The sequence below is a fragment of the Carya illinoinensis genome, chromosome 11 (genome assembly GCF_018687715.1).
Source record: "Carya illinoinensis cultivar Pawnee chromosome 11, C.illinoinensisPawnee_v1, whole genome shotgun sequence".
NCBI classification, from domain to species: domain Eukaryota; kingdom Viridiplantae; phylum Streptophyta; class Magnoliopsida; order Fagales; family Juglandaceae; genus Carya; species Carya illinoinensis.
The window spans coordinates 32,701,278-32,722,512 of NC_056762.1; the positions used below are offsets into that span (position 1 = coordinate 32,701,278).

General features: G+C 36.7%; 1 protein-coding gene across 7 annotated transcripts; it reads right to left on the reverse strand.

The window, feature by feature from the left end:
- Positions 1-1,773: 1,773 nt before the first annotated feature.
- LOC122281040 (HEAT repeat-containing protein 6) lies at positions 1,774-20,595 on the reverse strand. 7 transcript variants are annotated; one of them, XM_043092241.1, is made up of 27 exons: positions 20,231-20,595; positions 19,990-20,085; positions 19,712-19,893; positions 19,142-19,415; positions 19,003-19,070; positions 18,826-18,895; positions 18,307-18,723; positions 17,369-17,448; positions 17,215-17,266; positions 16,176-16,329; positions 15,950-16,037; positions 15,258-15,360; positions 15,073-15,160; positions 13,355-13,452; positions 13,054-13,236; positions 11,651-11,896; positions 10,449-10,544; positions 10,243-10,337; positions 10,070-10,133; positions 9,903-9,990; positions 9,729-9,802; positions 8,750-9,016; positions 8,556-8,629; positions 5,042-5,130; positions 4,706-4,824; positions 3,521-3,598; positions 1,774-2,417 (listed from the first exon to the last, which is right to left on the reverse strand). In XM_043092241.1, exons 1-27 carry the CDS (start codon positions 20,435-20,437, stop codon positions 2,208-2,210), a joined length of 3,660 nt encoding a protein of 1,219 aa, XP_042948175.1. In that variant the 5' UTR covers positions 20,438-20,595; the 3' UTR covers positions 1,774-2,207. The 7 variants fall into 7 exon arrangements, 5 of the variants coding, with proteins under 5 accessions (XP_042948175.1, XP_042948174.1, XP_042948176.1 ...); XM_043092240.1 differs by having other exon boundaries at positions 5,042-5,148; XM_043092242.1 differs by having other exon boundaries at positions 5,042-5,148; positions 18,361-18,723; positions 20,231-20,594.
- Between the last annotated feature and the right edge of the window lie 640 nt (positions 20,596-21,235).

The following is a 21,235-nucleotide window of genomic DNA, read 5'->3' on the forward strand; positions in this document are numbered from 1 at the left end:
TAATCCAATGAAATTCGTAAACAAACGGCTACCTACTACCTTAATAAAGGGTTTGTCCCCAAAAGATATGAAAAAAATGGGTCTCCCAAAATATGTATCTCTTTCATCAGCTCTCAAAGAATAGTTTTTGGTATACTTGGGAGTTGGGGGTGATATTATTCCTAGCTCCATACTCGCTTATGGGAAGAAGCCTGAAAGGAATCCTGCAGGATGACGACACATTACTCCATTACCTATTAACATTTGTTACATTTCACGTGAAATTTCTGAGTGGCATACATCTCATTTTGCTGCAAATTTGGACCCCGCTTGAGGTTGTCCTTTCAGTCCTAAAGGAGTGGGAAGTGGGAACAAAAAAAAATGCTAGGCCATCAACTTACCAAGATAATTACCGAGAGAAATATTCTATGCCCTATTTCTAATTCTAAGGTTCAGTGTAAGTCTCGTATCATTTTATTATTATAATTTTTTTAAATTTTCATACAAAATATAATAAATAATTTAATTATTTAAAATAAAATTAATATTAAAAAATATTATTTTAATAATATTTTATTTAACTTTCATTTAAAATTATTTTATCTCATTTCTAAATCTAAAGAAGTTCATCATTATTCCTTACACTTTGTAAAATATTAAATTTTTATATAAATTTATTCGCTTAAGATAATGATTTAAAGAGCTTTCTCATCATGTGATATCTATAAAGATAGAAAATCTTTTGCACTCAAAAGGTATTTGAATGGAGAGATTTTCTTTATCTTAAATTTGTCATCTTTAATTGCAGTTGCTATAACACTTCTTTTTTAAAGCAAATTTATATACAAATAGTTCTAATTAAGGATAAAAAAAAAAACCTAAAATAAAAGGTAACATTACTCCATCATTGAAAAGGATGGGGGCGCCTGTTGAATTGCATATCTTTTTTACACAACTTGTGGATTTGTTAAAGTGAAATAGCGTACAAAGCTGAAATCTCCCGCCCGGTGGGACAGTCACCCAATATGGACCAAACAAATGCGTCAAGAAAGACGGAAAAGCCAAGGGACATAGATTTGACGATTAATAATTTTAAGGGATGGGTTGGAAGTTGGTTGTCGCGTGGGTACTTTTCACATGTTCAGTCAAAAGACGATGCATGTTTTGTCGTCCCCCCCCCCCCCCCCTCTCTCTCTCTCTCTCTCTCTCTCTCTCTCTCTCTCTCTCTCTCTCTCTCTCTCATTTATATTTCCTAAAATTCTTACCCTAACATATAATTCAGTTTAATCTCACTTTAAATTAAATTTAATATTTAAAAACCTAATTCTAAATTAATAAATTCATCCAAACTCATGATATTCATAATATTTTTATACGTAAAACTCACAATCTTTTTCAATTTAACATTATTTTATATACAAGACCCACAACTTTTTTTAATTTTTTATAAATATATCTAAACACATTTAAACTTATCTTAAATGAACCTTACAAAACTCACTCCACCATTTTAACTCATCATTATTATTTATAAAGATATCAACTCATCATATCCAACAAACGGGACCTTAATATCTCGTAAGTACAGGAGACACAGAAAGAATCCTATTACTCCCCTCATCACACTGTCGACAACAAGTAGAATAAATGTGCAGATATGGTTGTTACAGAGACACTGACAGATTTTCATCTTGGAGTTTGAAGGCAGCTTACCCAGAACATTTCCCAGATGATTAGCATATTACTAAATGGGCATAAAAGAAATGATCAATTCAATTTTAATACTAATTAGGATGATTTAAACGCAGGAAATTTACTTTGAATAATGACCACGAGTGAGGATGTGCTTTACAAATTGAAAATATAGGGAGGTTTTGTGTTTTACGGCCACACCATAAGAGGATCAAATTAATTGTCTCGTGATAATTTAGAAACAGCAAGACCCCTACCATCTACTCGGATTCAATTCCCATCAAACTCAGTACCCGAGCTGCGTAAGCGAATCAGGCGCCAAAATTCTATCGACATTGTCTTTGAGGCTGCTCGTGGCTGATATTACCTAACTGATGCCTGGACACAACCCCTCCTAACCCTTCAATGCTGCATTCTCAGGATCCTCAATAGGAATCAGTGTTCTTCGTTTCATGCAGGGTTCTGTAAGGTACTAAAGCCATATGGCTGGGAACCACAGACTGATAGTAACCAAGCAAGCAGGACAACCGAGAAATTTACCATATGCTTTTGTCCAATTCCTCTAGTTTCTGGACAGTTGAACGATGCTTCCTGTCTTTGTATACTTCAATAAGTGATCGTATTGCTTTGGATATCATCTCTTTCTTTTGGTCCCCAAGAGACTTGTCTTCAACGTCAGACTGGGTACTTGTCTCCCCTAATGATGAGCATAGCGTCTTCAACCACTCCTCAAGAAATGGAGCTTTCTACATGGAAAAAGTTTAGAAGCCAAAAAGAGAGTTTTGTCACGCACAATGAGAAAAGATGGGTAAGTATAAATCGATGAAAAGCAATGTGGCCAAGTTCTGCCCGTAAAGTTACAGACATTCTGGTAAAGATTAGATTACTCAGTGTCAGAGATACACCCCATAAACAACCAAATGCAAGCGTGTGAACGAGGCAGATTTTGAAAAAAGCCAATGGATACATCAAGTTCAGAATGCCACAGGTATCATTTAACAGGGCCTAAAGTTCTGATCATTTGATACAACTCTAACGAGATTCATGGTGGGCATTTCCATCTATTTGTATTGTTCAGTTTTTTTCTAATATAAAAAACCATTTTTTATAGTTAACTAACGTATGCAACAAAGATGCTGAGAAATCAATGCGTGTCTGAGCCATAGTCAAACTAACATGTGCAACGAACATGCTGAGAAATCAATGTTGTGCAGACACGCACTCATCATCTTTTTCTCCTCCAATAGTGCCATAATTACAATTTACAAATCACTTCATTGAATCTTTACAAAGACACAGGTTCTTAAGGTTGTCTTTGGTTGCATGAGAGTGGAGGGAAGGAAAAAACGATGGGAAGAGAATGCTACCTTCCCTCTAGTTTTTTGTTTGTCTAGAGGGAAGTGCAGAAAGGAGAGACTGTTTTGTGGCATCCGTAGTCTCTCTCTCTTGTTCCTTAATTGCCTTTCAATTTGGGAGAAAACAAAATGGTGGGCCTGGTCCTTCCCTCCCTTTTCACCCCACCATATGAATCAAACATCGAAAAACTGGTATCCCCCTCCCAATTCCCTCCATCCTTTTCCTTTCCCACCCCTTTCCCCCACACTAGACAGTTAGAGAATAACTTCCATTAAGCACTCTATGCCTAAAATGAAATAACAACCAGTCCAAAATTATGATTGACGTTAAAATATTAAGGACGTGACTCACGGGTGAGAAGCGTAAACAAACGTCCAACAAGTGTAAAAAAACATTAAGTTCCAGATGTAAAGAGAAGAATTAAGTGACATAATTCAATATAAATTTCAACAGCACATTGAGTTAGTACTATCCAACTATATGAAATACTTACTTTCACAAGAAAATCTTTCAGAGGTTCATGATCAGTGCTTGAAGCAAGGGTAAGAACATGCAACATGGTCGAGGTCAACTGTGGAAAGCAAACAAAACAAAAATAAAAATAAAGATTAAATACAGAGAGACAAATTGAAGGAAAAATGCTTACCAAGAAACATAACAGTTTTCCATGATTCAATACATATCTTAGCCAAGCATAGAATACCATATTTTGTATGACTCCTTTTTTTAATGTGCAATATCTGAAAGGAGCACAACACCTGTAACTTTGAAGATTATGAGAAAACATTGCTAGAGTTTTAAACCTTATGCTTAAACCTTTGTATGAGTGGACAACAACCCAACCATACCCACTTTTCTTTAGATTTTCTGAATTCTTGTTCCTCTCCTCTTCCTTAACTAGCTGTGATCCTATGGATAGCCTCAATATACTTAGGTTGTGCCCCTAGCGCTATTTAATTAAATGCGGTATCTCTACTAATAAGAAATATTTCGATTCTAAGCTTTTTTTATAGATAATATTTGGATTCTTAGTTTTTTTATCAAACCTTTCAAAATGAATGCAGGTGTTTTTTATTCATACTGTACGACATTATAACCCATCTTGTTTACAGTTTATGATTGCAGATACCAATACTAATACATGATGCAGCTTATCTGCAGATACATGCAGCACAATGTTTGACAGTAGATAACAGTCCTACTAATAGAGAAATTTTAATTTCCCGTACAATTGAAATAATAAAATGTTCAAACTTCAAATAAAATAACTTCAGAATGTGTAGAAATACTAACTATTATATAATAAATTGTGGAACAATGTTTTTCTTATACCAACTAACAACACTTCAAGCAATTTGAATTTTCAAATTGTTCAAATTTTTATATGTATAATCTTATGAATGTATACCATGCACCATTTATTATTTTGGAAACTTGTCTAAAACTTTTTAACGCACTCTCAACTCAGCCGAGCTGCCACGGATTGGCTATATGAATTCATCTCAGCAATAGAGTGGTGCTCAGTGGTTCAGCTCTATACGAGCCACATTGTCAGTTACCCAAATTATACACACTAAAATATGACTTCATTGTCAATCCACACTAAAACCAAATAGGATGACCCATCATAATATCAATATAAAAGATTTCTTAAATACAAAAGATTAAGGAGCTTGACCTGCTTCTCAAGCACAACCCTATATTTGAAACTAGATGGTGCTGAAATCTGGTCTGAACCTAGATTCTCTATTATATGCTCCACACCTTGGATGACATCTGGGAAAGATTTCCCATAATCTGCATTAAAAAAATGGGGAAAAGTTTAAGTAACCTTCCCATCCAAGTAGTTCAATTCAGAAGATGACAGACAAGGTCAAATTTAACAAAACAAGGTCTTTAAAAGCAGGAAGTACAAGAATGTTATCACCCGTTGCAATTCTTGAGTTACTACTCCTCAACTACAATCACATGTTTGACCACAACAATGGAAGCAGGGATCAAGCCTACCACTCACCATGTATCGATGCCGGCACAGCCAAAGCTGCAGCAGCTTGTATCCTGATCTTAAAGTTGGAAGAATCACGCAATAAGAGTAGAAGAATACTAAAAACAGATGGAGCCCTGTCAGTATGCAAAACTATATTATATTACAATTTTAATTCAATATTCAAAAGAAAATTAATGACGCGTTAAGTGGGTGGGCGAGATGTTAACTACAACTGATTTTACCATAAACACTTGCAACTTGCCACAGAATTCAGGAACAACAAAAACGTAATTGAATGTGCCACTTTCAAGGCAAAGGGGGGATGAGTGGCAGAACTGTGAAAATAAGACATTTTCAATCTGATTAAACCGTTGAATGGGAAGAGAAAAGGCAGGAGGGAATGCAGCAACAGAGACACGAAAATAGAGACAGGCAAACCATCTACCAAGTTTTGGGACAACTACAAGCACAAATTAAGGGTCTGTTTGGCAACACAACTGTTTTCAAGTATTCTCAGATAATCTAAGATATTTCCTTCCCAAACATCACTAAAACACAAGACACAAAAAATTTCAAATCTTCAGCTTTTTCATCTAATCATTACAACTTTTCCAAACTCCCAAACAAAACACAAAAAGCAAATATTTTACTACTATTCAAGTGATGGGCCCCACTACTTTTTCAAATTTCAAAACAAACAATATTTTAACTATTTTATTCAACTTTTTCTCTCTCCTTTCCCAAAATTCAATAAAGCATCTTAACTCAAACCATTTTACTACTATTCATAGGTAATTGAGATATTCTAAGTATCCAAATAGTCCCTAAGGCAGGTCTGCATCACCACTTTTTTCCCAAATTATTAGCGTCTATTGTCATTATAGCATACAACTATTCAGAGGAAAGATAATCAGGAGATATATATCAGTGACACTACCTCAAGAAAAAACGTGCCAAACAGTGAACATGATAAACTAATTTTCTGTAGCATGATGGGGACCCACAAGTTGCCACTTAAATGTACAAAAGGCTCAAATGTTTCGTGTAATATACTGCCGTTCACTTAGTGCACTAGCTTCTGCTCTCTTCATGCAAACTAGTGTAGTCTACTTTGCATGGTGTTATCTAGCCCCACGTATTCTCAAGATAGAAAACCATTGAATACAACCATGACTTCAAGTGGCAAATGATGAAGAGAGAAGATAATTTTGGTTACCAAAATATCTAAAATGACAAGTATTGGAATGAAACCAATGGGACACTTGCACTACCTGGTCATGGATACACCAACAAATTTTTCATACACAAATATAGCTAGCACTGAAACCATTCCCCAATTTGCACTTAAATTTACAGTCTCTCTATTTTTAAATCAGCAATCATCTCAAAAACTTAAAACTTATGGGAAACAATGAACTTGATAATTTTCATCAAAACTCCCTTTACGTGTAAGCCAGAGTCCCCTCAATAAGTGGGGCCTATCACTTGAGATATTTAACTCAAATGGGAGGAATAATATGAAGTTGGAGTTCAAACTCAGGATTTCTGCTTTGATATCAAGTTAAATAACTAATTTTCTCCAAAATCTCAATATAAAGGGAAATAGTGACTTAAATCATTTAATTAACATCTCAGCAGATATACATACATAAACTGTGCAAGTTCCTATCCCCCCACATTCAACCATCAGGTACAGGTGCATGTAAGTTTCTTAAATGCTGAATCAAGAAGTTTTACAGTTGCACACCTAGATGAAGTATATATTTTTTTGATAGGTAATCAAGAACTTCTTTATATATATATAAGTAAACAAATTTTATTGATCAAAGAATAGGCAGGTACAGTACAAAGAATGCCCTAACTAAGTAGGCGCAATAGAGACAAGAAAATCATGTAGATCTAAGCCATTAAAATCAACGCCAATGACCCAAGTACATAGAGTTCTAATAAAGAAAGCTTTTAGTTCCTCCATCGATCTCTCTGTCTTTGAACATCCGTTCATTGCGCTTCTACCACAAACACCCCATGATGCAAATAGGGATCATCTTACACACAACTTTAATCTGTTAGATGCTCTTAGATTTGTCCAGCTGGCCAGAACTGCCACCACTGTCTCAAGCATAACCCAGGCCAAGTCTAATCTACTGAATACCTCATTCCACAACCCTCTAGCTGTCTCATAGTGTAGTAGGAGATGGTCCACAGATTCACCTCCGTTCCTACACATACAACACCAATCTGAGATGATCACCGTACGCTTCCTCAAATTGTTGGTTGTGAGGATCTTACCCAAGGAAGCTGTCCACACAAAAAAAAAAAAAAGCTGCTTTGGGAGGCGCCTTATGTCTCCAAAGCCTTCTCCATGGAAACTGAATATTGGGCACTTGTGTGAGGGACTTATAAAAAGAGTGATCCGAGAAAGAGCCTTTACCTATAGGTATCCACCACAACATATCTTCTTGCAGGTTGCTTGGTTTTATGGAGTACAAAAGGCTGAAAAAGGCTTTGAAACTACTCATTTCCCAATCTTGTGCAGCTCGACTAAAATTGATGTTCCACTGGATTTGCTCCCCCGATATCACCGTGACTTCCACCACTGAAACATCTTTCGCACTTGCAACCCGGAAAAGTGAAAGAAATAAATCCTTTAGAGCATTGTTACCATACCAAATATCATTCCAGAATTTAATCCTGGAACCCTCTACCAGACAAAATCTTGTGTGTCAAGTAAAGACCCCCCACCCTCTTCTTATGTGTTTCCACAACCCCACTCCATACACCCCTCTCACTTCTTTAGTACACCACCCCACCCCCCCCCCCCCCCCCCCCCCCAAAGAAAAAAAAACAAAAAAAGCCTCCATATTTGCTCTCAATCACCATCTTCCATAGGGCTTTTGATTCCTTAATGTATCTCCACAACCATTTTCCAAGTAACACCCGATTAAAAATTCTCATATTTCTAATTCCCAAACCACCATTGGATATAGCGTTACATACCTTCTCCTACTTGACTAGGTGGAATTTGAACTCCTCACCCACTCCACTCCACTCCACTCCACAAGAAATCACGTTGAAGTTTCTCGATACGAAATGCCACACTTGCTGGGATAGGGAAAAGAGACAAAACATAAGTTGGTAGATTAGATAATGTACTCTTGATCAGGGTAATCCTACCACCCTTCGATAGGTACATTCTCTTCCATCCTGCTAGTCTGCACTCTACTTTTATTCATAATAATAGGCATAGCCAAGTACACAAGACGTATACATGAGTAATACCTAACTAGGATTTGCAACCGAAAACACCTAGATGAAGTATGTGACATATTGCCTATATCAAGATAAAGTTTCCAATAGTAGACCGAGTCACCATCACTTATTTTGTTTTTTGTTTTTTTTTATAGGTAAATTCATCGTCACAATTTACTCAGCTTATAATTATTTTTAGCATCAGCATGTATGTATATTCAGTTAACATACAATATGGAGCATAGCTATGTAAACAAACAGCATCTCAATCATGTAAGCATAATTAGCATACCAATCCATGTCTTGCAGTCTTAATGTCTCATTTAGAAATAGGTTGCTCAATGCATGACAAACATTCCACTGAACCTGTAAGAGAAGCAGTCACTAAGATTTCCCAACAGAATTGATATTAAAAAAAGAAATGCATACTTCTCCAGTCCTACTAGAAAGGTGGTTCTGCAAACGTAACAACGAAGGATGTGATACCTTAACATTCCCAGTTGTGACACAAGAGATAAAAGCTTGGACCATTCTATCAAGCCAGCATAAATCTCCCATAGAACCTGGACGAAATGAATTTGATGCATTTCCATGGCTGCCTTTCATATCATTGCTTGATGTGGACTCCTCATTACTGTTAGTATTTATAGATAACCGCATGCGATCCATTGGCTTATCATGAGAACCAGATAAGCATGTATAGTTAACAAATCTTGAGAGATTCCCAAGAGCCCTCACAGCATTTGATTTTATCTGATGGGCAGGGAAAGGAAAGAGCTAATAAAGGAAATGAACGATTCTACAGATTATAGAACAATAAAAAACAAAAATAAAATAAAATAATCGATATAGTAGTTTTGGTAGCTACAGTCAAATCCTTTTCAACTTAAAATTGTATCTGCTGAGGACAGAAAAGAAGAAGAAAGAAAGAACAACAAACCTGAAAACCAAGCACCAGGGAGAACTCGTATAATTTAAACATTGAAAAGCGAGACAAGCAGGCAGATAAGACAAATGTATAATGAAATTGAAGTGTTTATACTATATCCATCTTGTGGCATATGTAGCTTAGGACGGATGTTCTGCATCAATATGTTAGTACAAAGCAATTGTACTTGGGCGACTTCCAAATCCCCCTCCCCTCCCAGGAAAAAAACTCATTTCTCTCCCCATATTGGCTTGAGTTACACTATATATCATATCCTCGTCTTACTTTCATCCCACTATGATGAAGTGACACCACCCATTAGCTCTTGAATCAACTCTTGTTTTAAAAAATAACTCAATGGCTACAACAGGCCAAGAAAGACCAAAAGGAATATAAATATTACTCATCCATTCCCACATAGAGAGAGAGAGAGAGAGAGAGAGAGAGAGAGAGAGAGATTAGGTGCTACCTCTACAAGTACACATAATTGAAAAAGATGTAAAAGACAAAAAATTACCAATCAACAACAACTTTTACCTTGTCTCCATCCTTTGTTAGACGCAAAGCACACTCAGTTAATGATGCAATTGATGGAGAGTCCACATTTGATTCTATCATGATAATAACAATTAAAAAAAATAAGTGAATTGATACTCCCCCAAAAAACCAAGAGCTTGACTCACAAAATCACTGTTGTAACCTCAAGCCCACCTTTAGACTGCTGTGATGGAAGATCATCTATTGATGAATGGATTGAATCACATATGTTGGCCAAAGCCCAAGAGGCTGTTATCCTTACCTGAAACAAGTACTTTTTATCAGTAACAGATTTCAAATGTGTTTTCCAAAATATAAATTTAAAAGGAAAAAATATATACCGAGACTAAGGGATCACGAGTATTAATCTCAACAGCTCGGATAAATTTGTCACGGATCTCTGCACTATATGGTTTAAACGTTTACTAAAATAGTTAGCCATGGTTCTTGAACAAAAAAAGTTGGATAAAAAATCATAAGATTTTAATGCCATCTAACAATATTTCAGAATCACCTCTGGGAAACTTGAGGAAAACATGCGATGACACCAATGGCTCGACAGGCAGCAGACCTAACTGATGGCACCTCATCACATATAGAAGCATTAATCTACAAAGATTTTACAATTAAATCCATAGCCTAATTAGAAAAGGCATTCTGTTCCATTCATCTTAAAACAAAAAGCAAATACAGTTAAGTACATGTCGCATCAAGACTTACTAATGAAGAGAGAATGAAATCTTGTTTTTCCTTCACAAGAGAGAAGAACACATGGGAAGTTATACCGGCAAAACATGTAACTGATGCACCTCTCACCTTCCCAGAGAAAAAAAAAAAAAAAAACAGTTTAGTGATACATAACGGTAAATAGAAACACCCATATCAATAGCTGATGCCACCTTAGTAAATTCTTAAAAAACTTCATTCTATGAAAATAACAAGCCCATTGTTTCATCGGGTCCAGAGAGACTTTTTGAGCAGTGTCAATTACACTGTCTCAACATTATAATAGTTGCGCCTTGCACAGGCTCTCATCCCTTGTTCAACATTAGTTGATGCTGGATCAAATTATCCATATAGATTTAGATTAGACAGAAGAAAACATAAATCCCATTTTCACAAAATAAAATGAACGAGCACGTAAAAGAAGAGGCAGGTCGAATGATATTTGGAGGAGATCCTTGTCAAAAACATGATCAATGGCCTTTGTCCATGCATTAAAACAATAAAAATAGTATGGTGCCTGATCTTTCTCAGCATTAAACTGCATCTCATAACCTTGCTGTCAATGTCCAACATGGATATAACGCATCAAACTGCACCAACTAGCCATGAAAAGCTAAAAAATGATGGAAGCAAAAGCATCAAGTTTCACCACTATTATATAATTTCTCCTTTGCAATGTTGAAGGATGCAAGAAATGCTACAAATAGCTCATCATAAAGGAAGATAGGTTTCACTTGATGTTTCACTTTGTAACATAAAAGTGAACATAAATACAAATCACATAGGGAACGTCCTTCAGAGCTTGAAAGAATGATCCTGTCTTGTGAAGAATAATCCTGTTTTATGTATTGTGGTGTCTTTGGAGAAGAAATGAATGTAGCTTCAAGGATTGTGAAAAGTCATTGACGAAACTTTTACCATCATTGTTAAAATGAGATTGCTTTTGAAAAAGGTTACAGCTGTATAAAAATTCACTGGTCTGTCTATGCAAAGCAACCGTAAATAAGAACAATTTTTAAACAGCTGTAAAGCAAGCAACCGTAACATTTAAACAATTTTTTTTATCAGTAAATATGAGCTTTATTAAAAAATAGGCATAGCCAAATACAACATTCAAACAATTCATTAACCAAAAATATTAATGACACTCAATTGTTCAAAAGACTGATGAGAGAACAAAAAAGAAACTAGCATACCATTGCAGAAGTATGCCGCAAAATTAAAGGCAGATGCTTCTCAATTGCCTCAGACCACTGCTCAATTCCCGAGTGACATGCTTTGGGTTCGTTGTTGTTAAATTCTTTGCTATCTAGTTCGTAAGATGGGGCTGATGAAACCTTCTTCATCCTTATGCAGTCAGAAGTAAATGGGGTAAGTTTATCATCTGAGAGATCTTCAGTTCCTTTAAATCCAGATAATGCACGAAGACATTCATCCAAAAGCTGAAAATATCAACATAGAAAACCATGAAAAGATGATGAGAACAAGAAGGTATCCTTGTCATAGAAAATTAAAAACATATTTCAAGCAGATCATCCAGAAGAGACGTTCCACCAAGAGGGAAAATATGACATCTGTATCTCTATCATATATATATATTTTTTTGATGTCTGGGAACCTCTCCAAGGTAGGGCCCTTTGGACCCACCCATGCAGAGTAAACCCCGGTCCCATGCACCGCATCCTCGGAAGTTTCCCTACACGAAACTGGTTAAATCGCTGGCTTTTTACCAGGGAGTGTGGCCCCAAAGGATTGTTTGCACCCATGAGGTGTTGAACCTTGGACGTTGAAGGGAGTGAGACCTCAAGACCAAAGCCTTAACCACTTGGGCCAACCCCTTGGGGTTATCTCTATCATATTTAAAATGAGAATCATTCAATGGAACTTGAGGTTCTACTCTATATGTCCAGATATCCTCATAACTTCTAATACTGAGAAGTTTGCATTCAAACCAGCCAAAATTCATGCATTAAAGTCCCTTGGAAGGAGCTGTAATGGTGAAGACTTGATTACAAGTAGAGAGAAATGAGCTGCAAAAGAAAGCATATAGTACGCAGTGTGCTTACTTTTTTTTATAGGTAAAAATATTAGTTTATTTTTTTGTAAGTAAGAAGATATTATATTGATATTGAAATAGGCATAGCCCAAGTACACAGGAAGTATACATGAGATCACATCTAGTTGGGAACTACAAATGAATACAAGGAAAAATCATGAAAGTTGAGGCCATTAAAGTCTATAACAATGGTCCACATAAATAGTCTTCCAGAAAAAACTCTTACAAAGAGTGCTCTCGATCCTAAAAATTCCAGTCATTCCTAAAACTCTTCCTGGGTAAAAATATTATTAATACAAGAGTAGGCAAACCCAAGTAGACTAGCATGCATTGTACATATAATTGAAGGAGGACATGCTTGCTTTGAGCATTGGTAACAATACTACACGATCTACCAATCATACGGGAATTTTGAAACTGATTGAAACTGAACGATCCTTTCTGCCCTTTTTTCTTTACAAACACAGACTAAGGCTATGCCTTCTATTTCCTTTGTGTGTGTGTTTGGGGCGGGCTGGGGGGAGACTGACAAGTAAATTCTACCTTGACAGCAGCTGTAATGACTTTTTCCCCAATAAACCCAACAGGGTCTCCAGTGTGACCCTTCCATGGCCTTGAAGGAAATTCAGGAGTTGCTACCATCAATATGCCATAAACAATGGTAGAAACTCGTTCCCAAAATGCAAACATAGTGTTTGGGTAATTGTGTGATACAGCTTTAAGTGCCTGCAACCAGTAAGGAGAAAATGGTAAGAACAGACGATGACAAGATGATAACCAGTAAGCATAATTGTTAGAATTCAATCAACACAAATTAAATATATTAGGTTTCTTAAGACATTACCTGGAGAGATTCGAAGCATATATTTGGGCTGGTTAGTTGTTCTGAGTACTGTAATAATGTAAAAAGAACACTTGACTTCTTTTCAGTCTCCGGGAAACCTGAATAAAAGCATCAATTGAATTCAAAGGTAATTCAAAGGTAATTGAATTCAAAGGTAATTACAAAGAAAACATCAAAGGACTAAATAAAATTCGTTAAATTCATAATGAAATCACAAAAAAAAAAAAACCCTATAGGCAGTGGCAATGAGAGAGGTAATCTATACTAGCCACATATGTAATATTTCTTTCTTTTTTTTATTGGCACCAGGTGTCCAGGAACTGCATCTCAACTAATCCTGAGGGTGCACAGACTCTTGACAAGGAGTTTTACGCAAGTGTACCTCAGGTAATTCAAGGGGAAAATCCCCCAATCTGATAGCCCCTAGAGATTGTTTGCACCCAGTGGGATTCAAACCTTGAATCTTGGAGGGAGCATACCACCAAGACCAAGGCCTTACCACTTGAGCCAGGATATAAATAGGCAAAAAGAAAAAAATGAGACTGGCAAATTGGATTACATTCCGACAAAGCAAATGTTAGCATGCTTTTAGGTTCAATGAGTAGAAGGTTGAATAAAAAATCCAAGCATGGGAAAATGCCTCAATAGGTTATGTTTTGGGAGCAAAACCATCTTATTTTTATAAGTAAACAAAACGAGATGGATATTTTAATTGACATAAGTTTGCAAAGTTGTTTGAGAATCATAAAGGTCACAAAACAGGTGTTGAGCTGTGCCTTTTACCATCGATAAAGTTTTACTTTTACTTGGGAAAAAACAGGTGTTGGATAAAGGGCCATGGTCCTTTCTGACACGGACATGACATGGTAACTATACATGGTTATACATAGACAAATATAACTTTCATGTGTTTAAGAAAATTATCACACCAAAAATATATAATTCCTTACATTTGAGCATTGGTTTGAATAACAAAATGATTAACATTCATAGAAAGCAAGAAGATGAGAATGCTCGAACTCAAGCTCGACAAATTGTTGATGAATAGTGATTCAAATTTCAAGGGAATGGTCCCCAAACCCAATGAAAACTATGGGGAGTGAAGAGGAAAGTTATGCCTCTTGGAAGAATGTTAATTTTATCAAACTTGGCTTAACAGTTAGTGATACTGCCAATCAGAATACAGTCACGAGAAAAGGCAGCGCACAATAAAGGACAAAGCAAAAGCTTTGAAGGATGAAATGAGGAGAAATGAAAGGTGCACCAGGTTGATAGTTCTAACTAAATAAATAATTGATTGATTGGTTAGCTGATTTAGAATTTTTAGGAATTGGTTGACATGGGCAAGGAGATGAATGCAGCATTCAGGATATCATAAAGCATATCAAAGCCAAGAAGGTAATTATATGGAAACAATGTTGGAGACACAGAATTCTCCTTGATACTCATGGAGATGGGTGGATTTTGGCTTTAAATGCAGTGTGCCGGGAATTTTGAGTTTCTTATTCATTGAAGCTCAGAAGTTCTGCTATAGAGTCTTAAGTCTCTTAAAGATTTGCTTTGTTGAATGAGGAGAGACTGTGTTTAGGCAATTGTGTTACAGAGGTCCCCATCCCAAGGTTTTGGAGGCTCTTTTCGAAGAGTTTTGAAGAAGTCTACCAATGTTGACCTTTCCATAAATTTTGATTTACCTAAACAAAAATGGAAGTGAATCTAACCTGTGGATGTCTCTTTTAAAAGCATTTCTCTGACATCTAAGGAAGGTGAAGTAGACAGAGCTGCTGTCAAGCAACCAACAGCAGCAGCCTGTTAAAGGATGCAGAAAATTGATGAGACGTTACTGACAGAGAAAGGAGATGTGGGGTTCATCAAATACTTACACAACGCACATGAGGAGACTAACCAGAAGACCAGTCTGATAATTTTTGAAAGAAAACCCTTCATTGATCCTTGCTTGTAGAGAAGTAATAACTGTTGGCAACAACTCTCCCGGCATTCTCGAATATCTGAAGAATAGTCATGAATAAAAACAAAAATCATCTAAGTATGCACATTTTCTCAAAAGAAGAGACCAAGTACAATCACATTGAAAGTCTCAAACATGCGGCATCAGAGCCTCCAGGTGTCTGGAAATGCCGAATTAGATTCATTGCATGCTATCAACAAGAAATTTCAGCACCCACCAACACTAGTCCATCACTCAAAAAAGAAAATTGATATCATATGCTTAATCTTGTCATTAGGCCCACTTATTGTACAAGGAACGAGTTAGGTAGAAGATCCTATTCCTTTTTGTAACTTATATTTCAAATGATGAATTGTAACAACATTCTAAATGCGAAGCAACATTTTCACTGGATCATTATAGGCAAATGAAACCCATGCTCCAAAAGGATATCCAAATCCAACAAGTAGGTGGCATTTTGAATCAAGCATGCCACATTTTGGTATGGATTGGCAATGACATATGTTTTGCACGTATGAGGTTTTGCAATAAGTTGAGCACCAAAATGGACCAGATGAGAAGCAGTGTATCGAGTGCAATAAAAGCAAATTTTAACAAATACATGATCAAACGGAGGAGAAGAATCATACGGTGTGGATGCTACTAAAAGCGTGAGAATCTTGAATAAGGAGGCCAGCAATCTACTATGAGTTTCCCGCTGGATTAAGTGCAGAATCCCTACACAGCATAGATTTGGAACATAAATAATAATCAAGCATGCAAATAGAATAGAAAGAACCAAAAAACATCGAAATCAACACCAAAAAGAAGGTACAACTTTCACCAACTTAAATGAAGAGTGCAATATTTCAATACCTGTATGTAGTTGCATTAGTATCTGTCCAAGGGAACTTGAAAGTGCAGTAAAAGATCCAAACTTAGAAGATCCTTTGTATTCTGCTACCTGAAGAAAAATGGAAGAAGGCCCGTCCAAAATGACTGCCAGAGCTGAGGCAGAAGCAATCCGAGCCTAGCCAGCAAAACAGCATGCATGAGCGTGTTAGTTAGGGGCACCACTTAACTAGAATCATAATCTAATTCATATGAGATGTATTTTTGAGGTTAAGTCTTGTTTCAATGAGCTCATCCCTTCAATTGGCTCTTCTTTTACTTAGACGTGTATTTGGAGAAACTATGCACCGTAGAAGGTTGCTTTTTTTGTTTGGTTGGCAGACTTTGGAAATATCCCAATAATAATCAGAGAAAGAGGAACATTGTAGTTTTTGGCATACCATGTGTAAGCAAAATGGGGAAAGCATCGATCATCTTTTGCTACATTGTGAGTTGGCTAGGGAGCTGTGGGTGGCGATCTTTAGCACTTTTGGAAATAAATGGGTTATGGCCCAAGTGGAGTTGTTGGCATGTTAGCAGAATCTCTATGGAGGCCATAGAATTCAGATGTTTGGAAGATGGTCTCCCCACACTTAATGTGGTGTATTTGGCAATAACGCAATTCTCAAACTTTCAAAGGCCGAGAAAGGACTGTGTCAAAGTTAAAAGCCACAATCTTCAGCACCCTCTATGTTTGGATGGCTGTTCACCACAACTTTGTATCTCTTAGTTTTCTAGACTTCAAAGACGTTAGCTCTTTTTCATCTTGTTGTTAGTTGGGCATTTCCTTTTGTATACTGTGTACTTGGGTTGCCCCCCTTTGCGATTTTATTAAGATGCATTAATTATAAAAAGAAGTCATATAATTCCTAAAAGATCTACAAATCTGCAAATAATAGAAAAGGAAGCTTTTCACATCATATCACAATTACAAAGAAATTCAGTCAGTAACGGGGGCCTAGTTCTAATTAAATGACCAAAGAAGAAACAACAAGGTGATTGCATATTAACAAAATAACAATACCTTTAAATAAGGATCGTACATCAAGCAAGTCATCAAAGTTGCTTCAAACTTCCTGTAAATAAGAAAGTAGCAATGAAGTGGAGGGTTGAGAACTTGAGGGTAGAAGAAAAAAAGAAACAGGTCAACAAAGAAAGGAGTAGAACCAAGGCTTCACCTCGGTTGTAGTACATCGCTGGTTGGCAAAAGCAGTGTCCACTGGGTAGTAAATGATTTGGAATCAGCTTGACAGAGATCCTTCCCATCAATGGTATAAGTTTAAATTATTAATAGATTAAAAAAATAGCTTTGACCAGAGGAAATGATAAAGAAACTATAAAAGAAGCTAAGCTAACCAGCACAGCACAACTTTTCTGCTTCGTGATAGGTAGTAATAAAATTATATTTTTAGATTGGTAAAAGACGCATTGTTAAAAAGGTCCCACCGAGGGTAGTAATAAAAATATCAAAGGCAGCGAACACACAAATGAGACATCTAGAAATCAAGTAACAAATACAAATGAACTGAAAATAAGAAGAAGAAGAAGAAGAAAGAGAACCACTCCAGAAGGGTTGACATGAATACGTCCACATGTTAGCATTCTCATAAGAAGAGGATGATCCGAGGAATTAAACCCAAATATGTGCATGGCAGCTAGAGACTCTTATCTTCACAACAGACAATTTTTTTTTTTTTTGACTAGTTCTTCAAATTTCTTCATTTAAAATAGGTTTATATGATACAGGAGAAACAAACCTATATTGAAACCACCACACGAGTGCCATTCCAGGTGCAATGGACAACTTAAGCTACCTTAACCAATTCCCATCATATTTACTCAATCTAAGAATTTAATAACACGTTTAATACATCAACGAGTTTAGTGACACATATAGATATGGGATATTATACATTATTTTAAGCGCCACCTCTCCTCCAAAAGAGGTGTAGGGTCCAACCTAAAGGAGGGAGGGCTATTGATTTTGCAGGCTACTATTGCCATATGATCTTGAAAAAAAAAACAAATAACAAATACAAAAATCAAGATGCCAAAGTGTATAGCACAAGCATCAGAAGAAGAATGGGAATAAGAAAAAATGATGTTGTGAGCTCACCTGAATGCAAACAATCGCAGCTACTTTTTTTAAAAAATGATGTTGTGAGCTCACCTGAATGCAAACAATTGCAGCTACTCTGACCTTGGCTTTCCGAACAGTCTCAGTGTCTTGAACAAATCCGTCACTGTCACTGTAATCTGAATCCGATGACATGAAATCAACCAAAGAAGATTCACAATCTGATGAACTTTGAGGATTCCAAGATTTCTTCGGCTTCATATTTGAAATTTCCTTTTTGCGCAAGTGTGGAGGCCTATACGGACCAGGTTCTACTCTTTTAGGTTCTTCCAAACTTGTCTTATTCAATATATGGAGGTCCTTCTGCTGATGACCAACATCTGGATATGTAAGTTGTGTTCTACTATTAAGACCATAGGTGAAGAACATTCTTAATGCTGCTACAAAACTTGCCACCTGGAAAAAAAAATCACAGAGCCAGAGTTTGTAAAACAGAATGGCAGCAGAAATGTTTTTCACTTTGATCTAAAATCCCAAGACACAAAGATATTGACTTACATGGTCAGAAAGGGGATATTTAGGATCCATAAGAACCAAATGCAGACAATGTAGGAGAGATGAATAAAACCTGCAGAGCAGAAGTACCACCACTAAATGCTACATAAGAATGAATAACCTGAGGGATTTTTTTCTGTTTTTCCTTTCCTGGGACTAAATAATGGAGAGGAGGAATACCTGGACATGACACTGTCTTCCACAAGCAAGCTCTTAGATGCCAAGAAATCCATCACTTTCCTAAGAATCTATCAATATAGATTACCCTTAGCATTTATACACGTATATATCACCAAATAGGCAAAGAAAGTATATCCACCTCAATCAATGATCTCCAGACATCAACTGGAATGGATGGCCCATATCTTGAGACAGTTTCACCAAGCATAGCAAAGGCGAGAGTCTGGAGCTCCCATAAACTGCTGTATCTGGGTAATCTCCTTCCTATTTCAGCAGCAAATCTTTGGTTTGTGATTGAACGAAATGACTTAATGAACTCTGCATGAGAGCTCTCAATGACACGGAGAAGGAATTTCACCAGTTGGGTATCGTCAGGTGGTGAACTTTTTTTATGATGAACAATGATAAGACGTCTGAGCGGGGAAAAAGGGAAGTTAGACCATCACTGTTACAACCACATTTTATGTGATATGAATTGTATGATAGTGCAATTAGCAACCGTTGCAATTACTACTTGCAACTGAGGTCATAAGTAAGTGAATCAGAGAAGGAAGTGAACAGAGGTCATAATAAAGAGAAGCTTGAAAAGAAAAGACGCCTGATTAACGGTGCAACTAGCAATAGCAAATATAATTGCATAAAATCTATTGGACCAAAAATGAGGAAGAGCAACTCGCAGGACAACTTCAAAGACAAAGGGCAAACTAACCTTATGGTCTCCAAGCAGTCCATGATAGGTGTAATTACAGCAGCATCAGCGGAAGAATCAGCGGTAGCTATAGGAGCAGCTTTGTCAAGAAGATAATCAAGCATCGTTGCAAAAGAGTCGAACATGAGGGTCCAAGAAGATGAATTTATCTCAAAGTAAACACGATGACATAAATCACGAATCTGAAACAAACGAAAAAAGAAACATATCATGTAAAATAAGAATTAACGACCGAGAAGAAACAGAGAGTTCGAAAAGAAAAAGTGCCGAAGAAATACCAATTGTGACGTATGAGACAACGTAGCGGTCATATCTTGCGGGCCGAGACAACTATTGGCAACCAATTCCAGCAGGAAAAATACGTCGGATGCAACCTACACCAATCGTAGATCATGTATTCATATTCATAGAGATAAAAATGGAAATCCTTGTTCAATGTGAATTTCCTTTGTTATTGCAATACGCAATGATGGAGAGAAAATGAAATGGGGGAAATTGGAGTGGGGGTAAAAAATGAACCTCGTGAGGAGGAAGTTCCGGGGCGGCAGAGACGAGAGAATGAGAATGGGAGAAGACAAAATGCTGAAGTAGTTGGGGAATGGAAGAGGAAGAGGTGGCGCCGACTGCAGTGGCGGTACGAGGACTTGTTAGGGTTTCGTCCCTCAGTGTCAGAAACGCAGTCCTCCATGACCTGACCGCTGCCGACGACGAAGACGATGACGCCATTCATTACCGGAGCAAAGACAGAACTACCGAATAGTAAAGAACACCATTCGCGACATTTACCTACGATATCGGTTTCTTGGTTCCAATCCAAAAACCAGTTTTGAAACGTGTTACGAAACAAACGTGGCCTACGGCTAAGGTTTCAAAATAAAAAAGTAAGGAAGTTTCATAACTTATAATAAAAATACACTATAGATTTTATAAAAATAAAAAAATAAATTAATTTTTTAAAAAATAAACTTGTATTATTCATCAAAACATATTGGATAAATGACTCTTTACATGAAGGAGGATCCTCTGTGTACACAATTGCATCTGAGATGATTCAAGCATTTTGAACTAAAGCATGAACTGCTTTGTTAGTGGCTCGTCTCACTTGATGGACTGACCACATTGCACAGTTTTAAATTTGCTTCTTGATATCACCAACAAGCATTCCTGTTGTAGCCTAGGATTCCTCTTCCTTTGTTATGTCTTTAACAATTTGTAGTAAGTCACCCTCCAACATGATGTGATTAAGGCCCAAATTTAAACCAAAATTGGTAGCTTTAAGGACACCAAGAGATTCTGACAATAGAGGATCAGGAAATAAGGATCGACACATTCTTGTAGTTGCAGCTACTGATCCATTCTCATCTTGGACTATGATTCCAATTACAATTTTGCAATGAGTCTTATTAATAGCAACATCTCAATTTATCTTGAAAGTGTTCATAGAAGGAGGAGTTCATCTTTATTCCATAGATATGGTAATGTTTGAATGACTAACTTTCATGGAGGGTAAGGCCTTTATCTCTT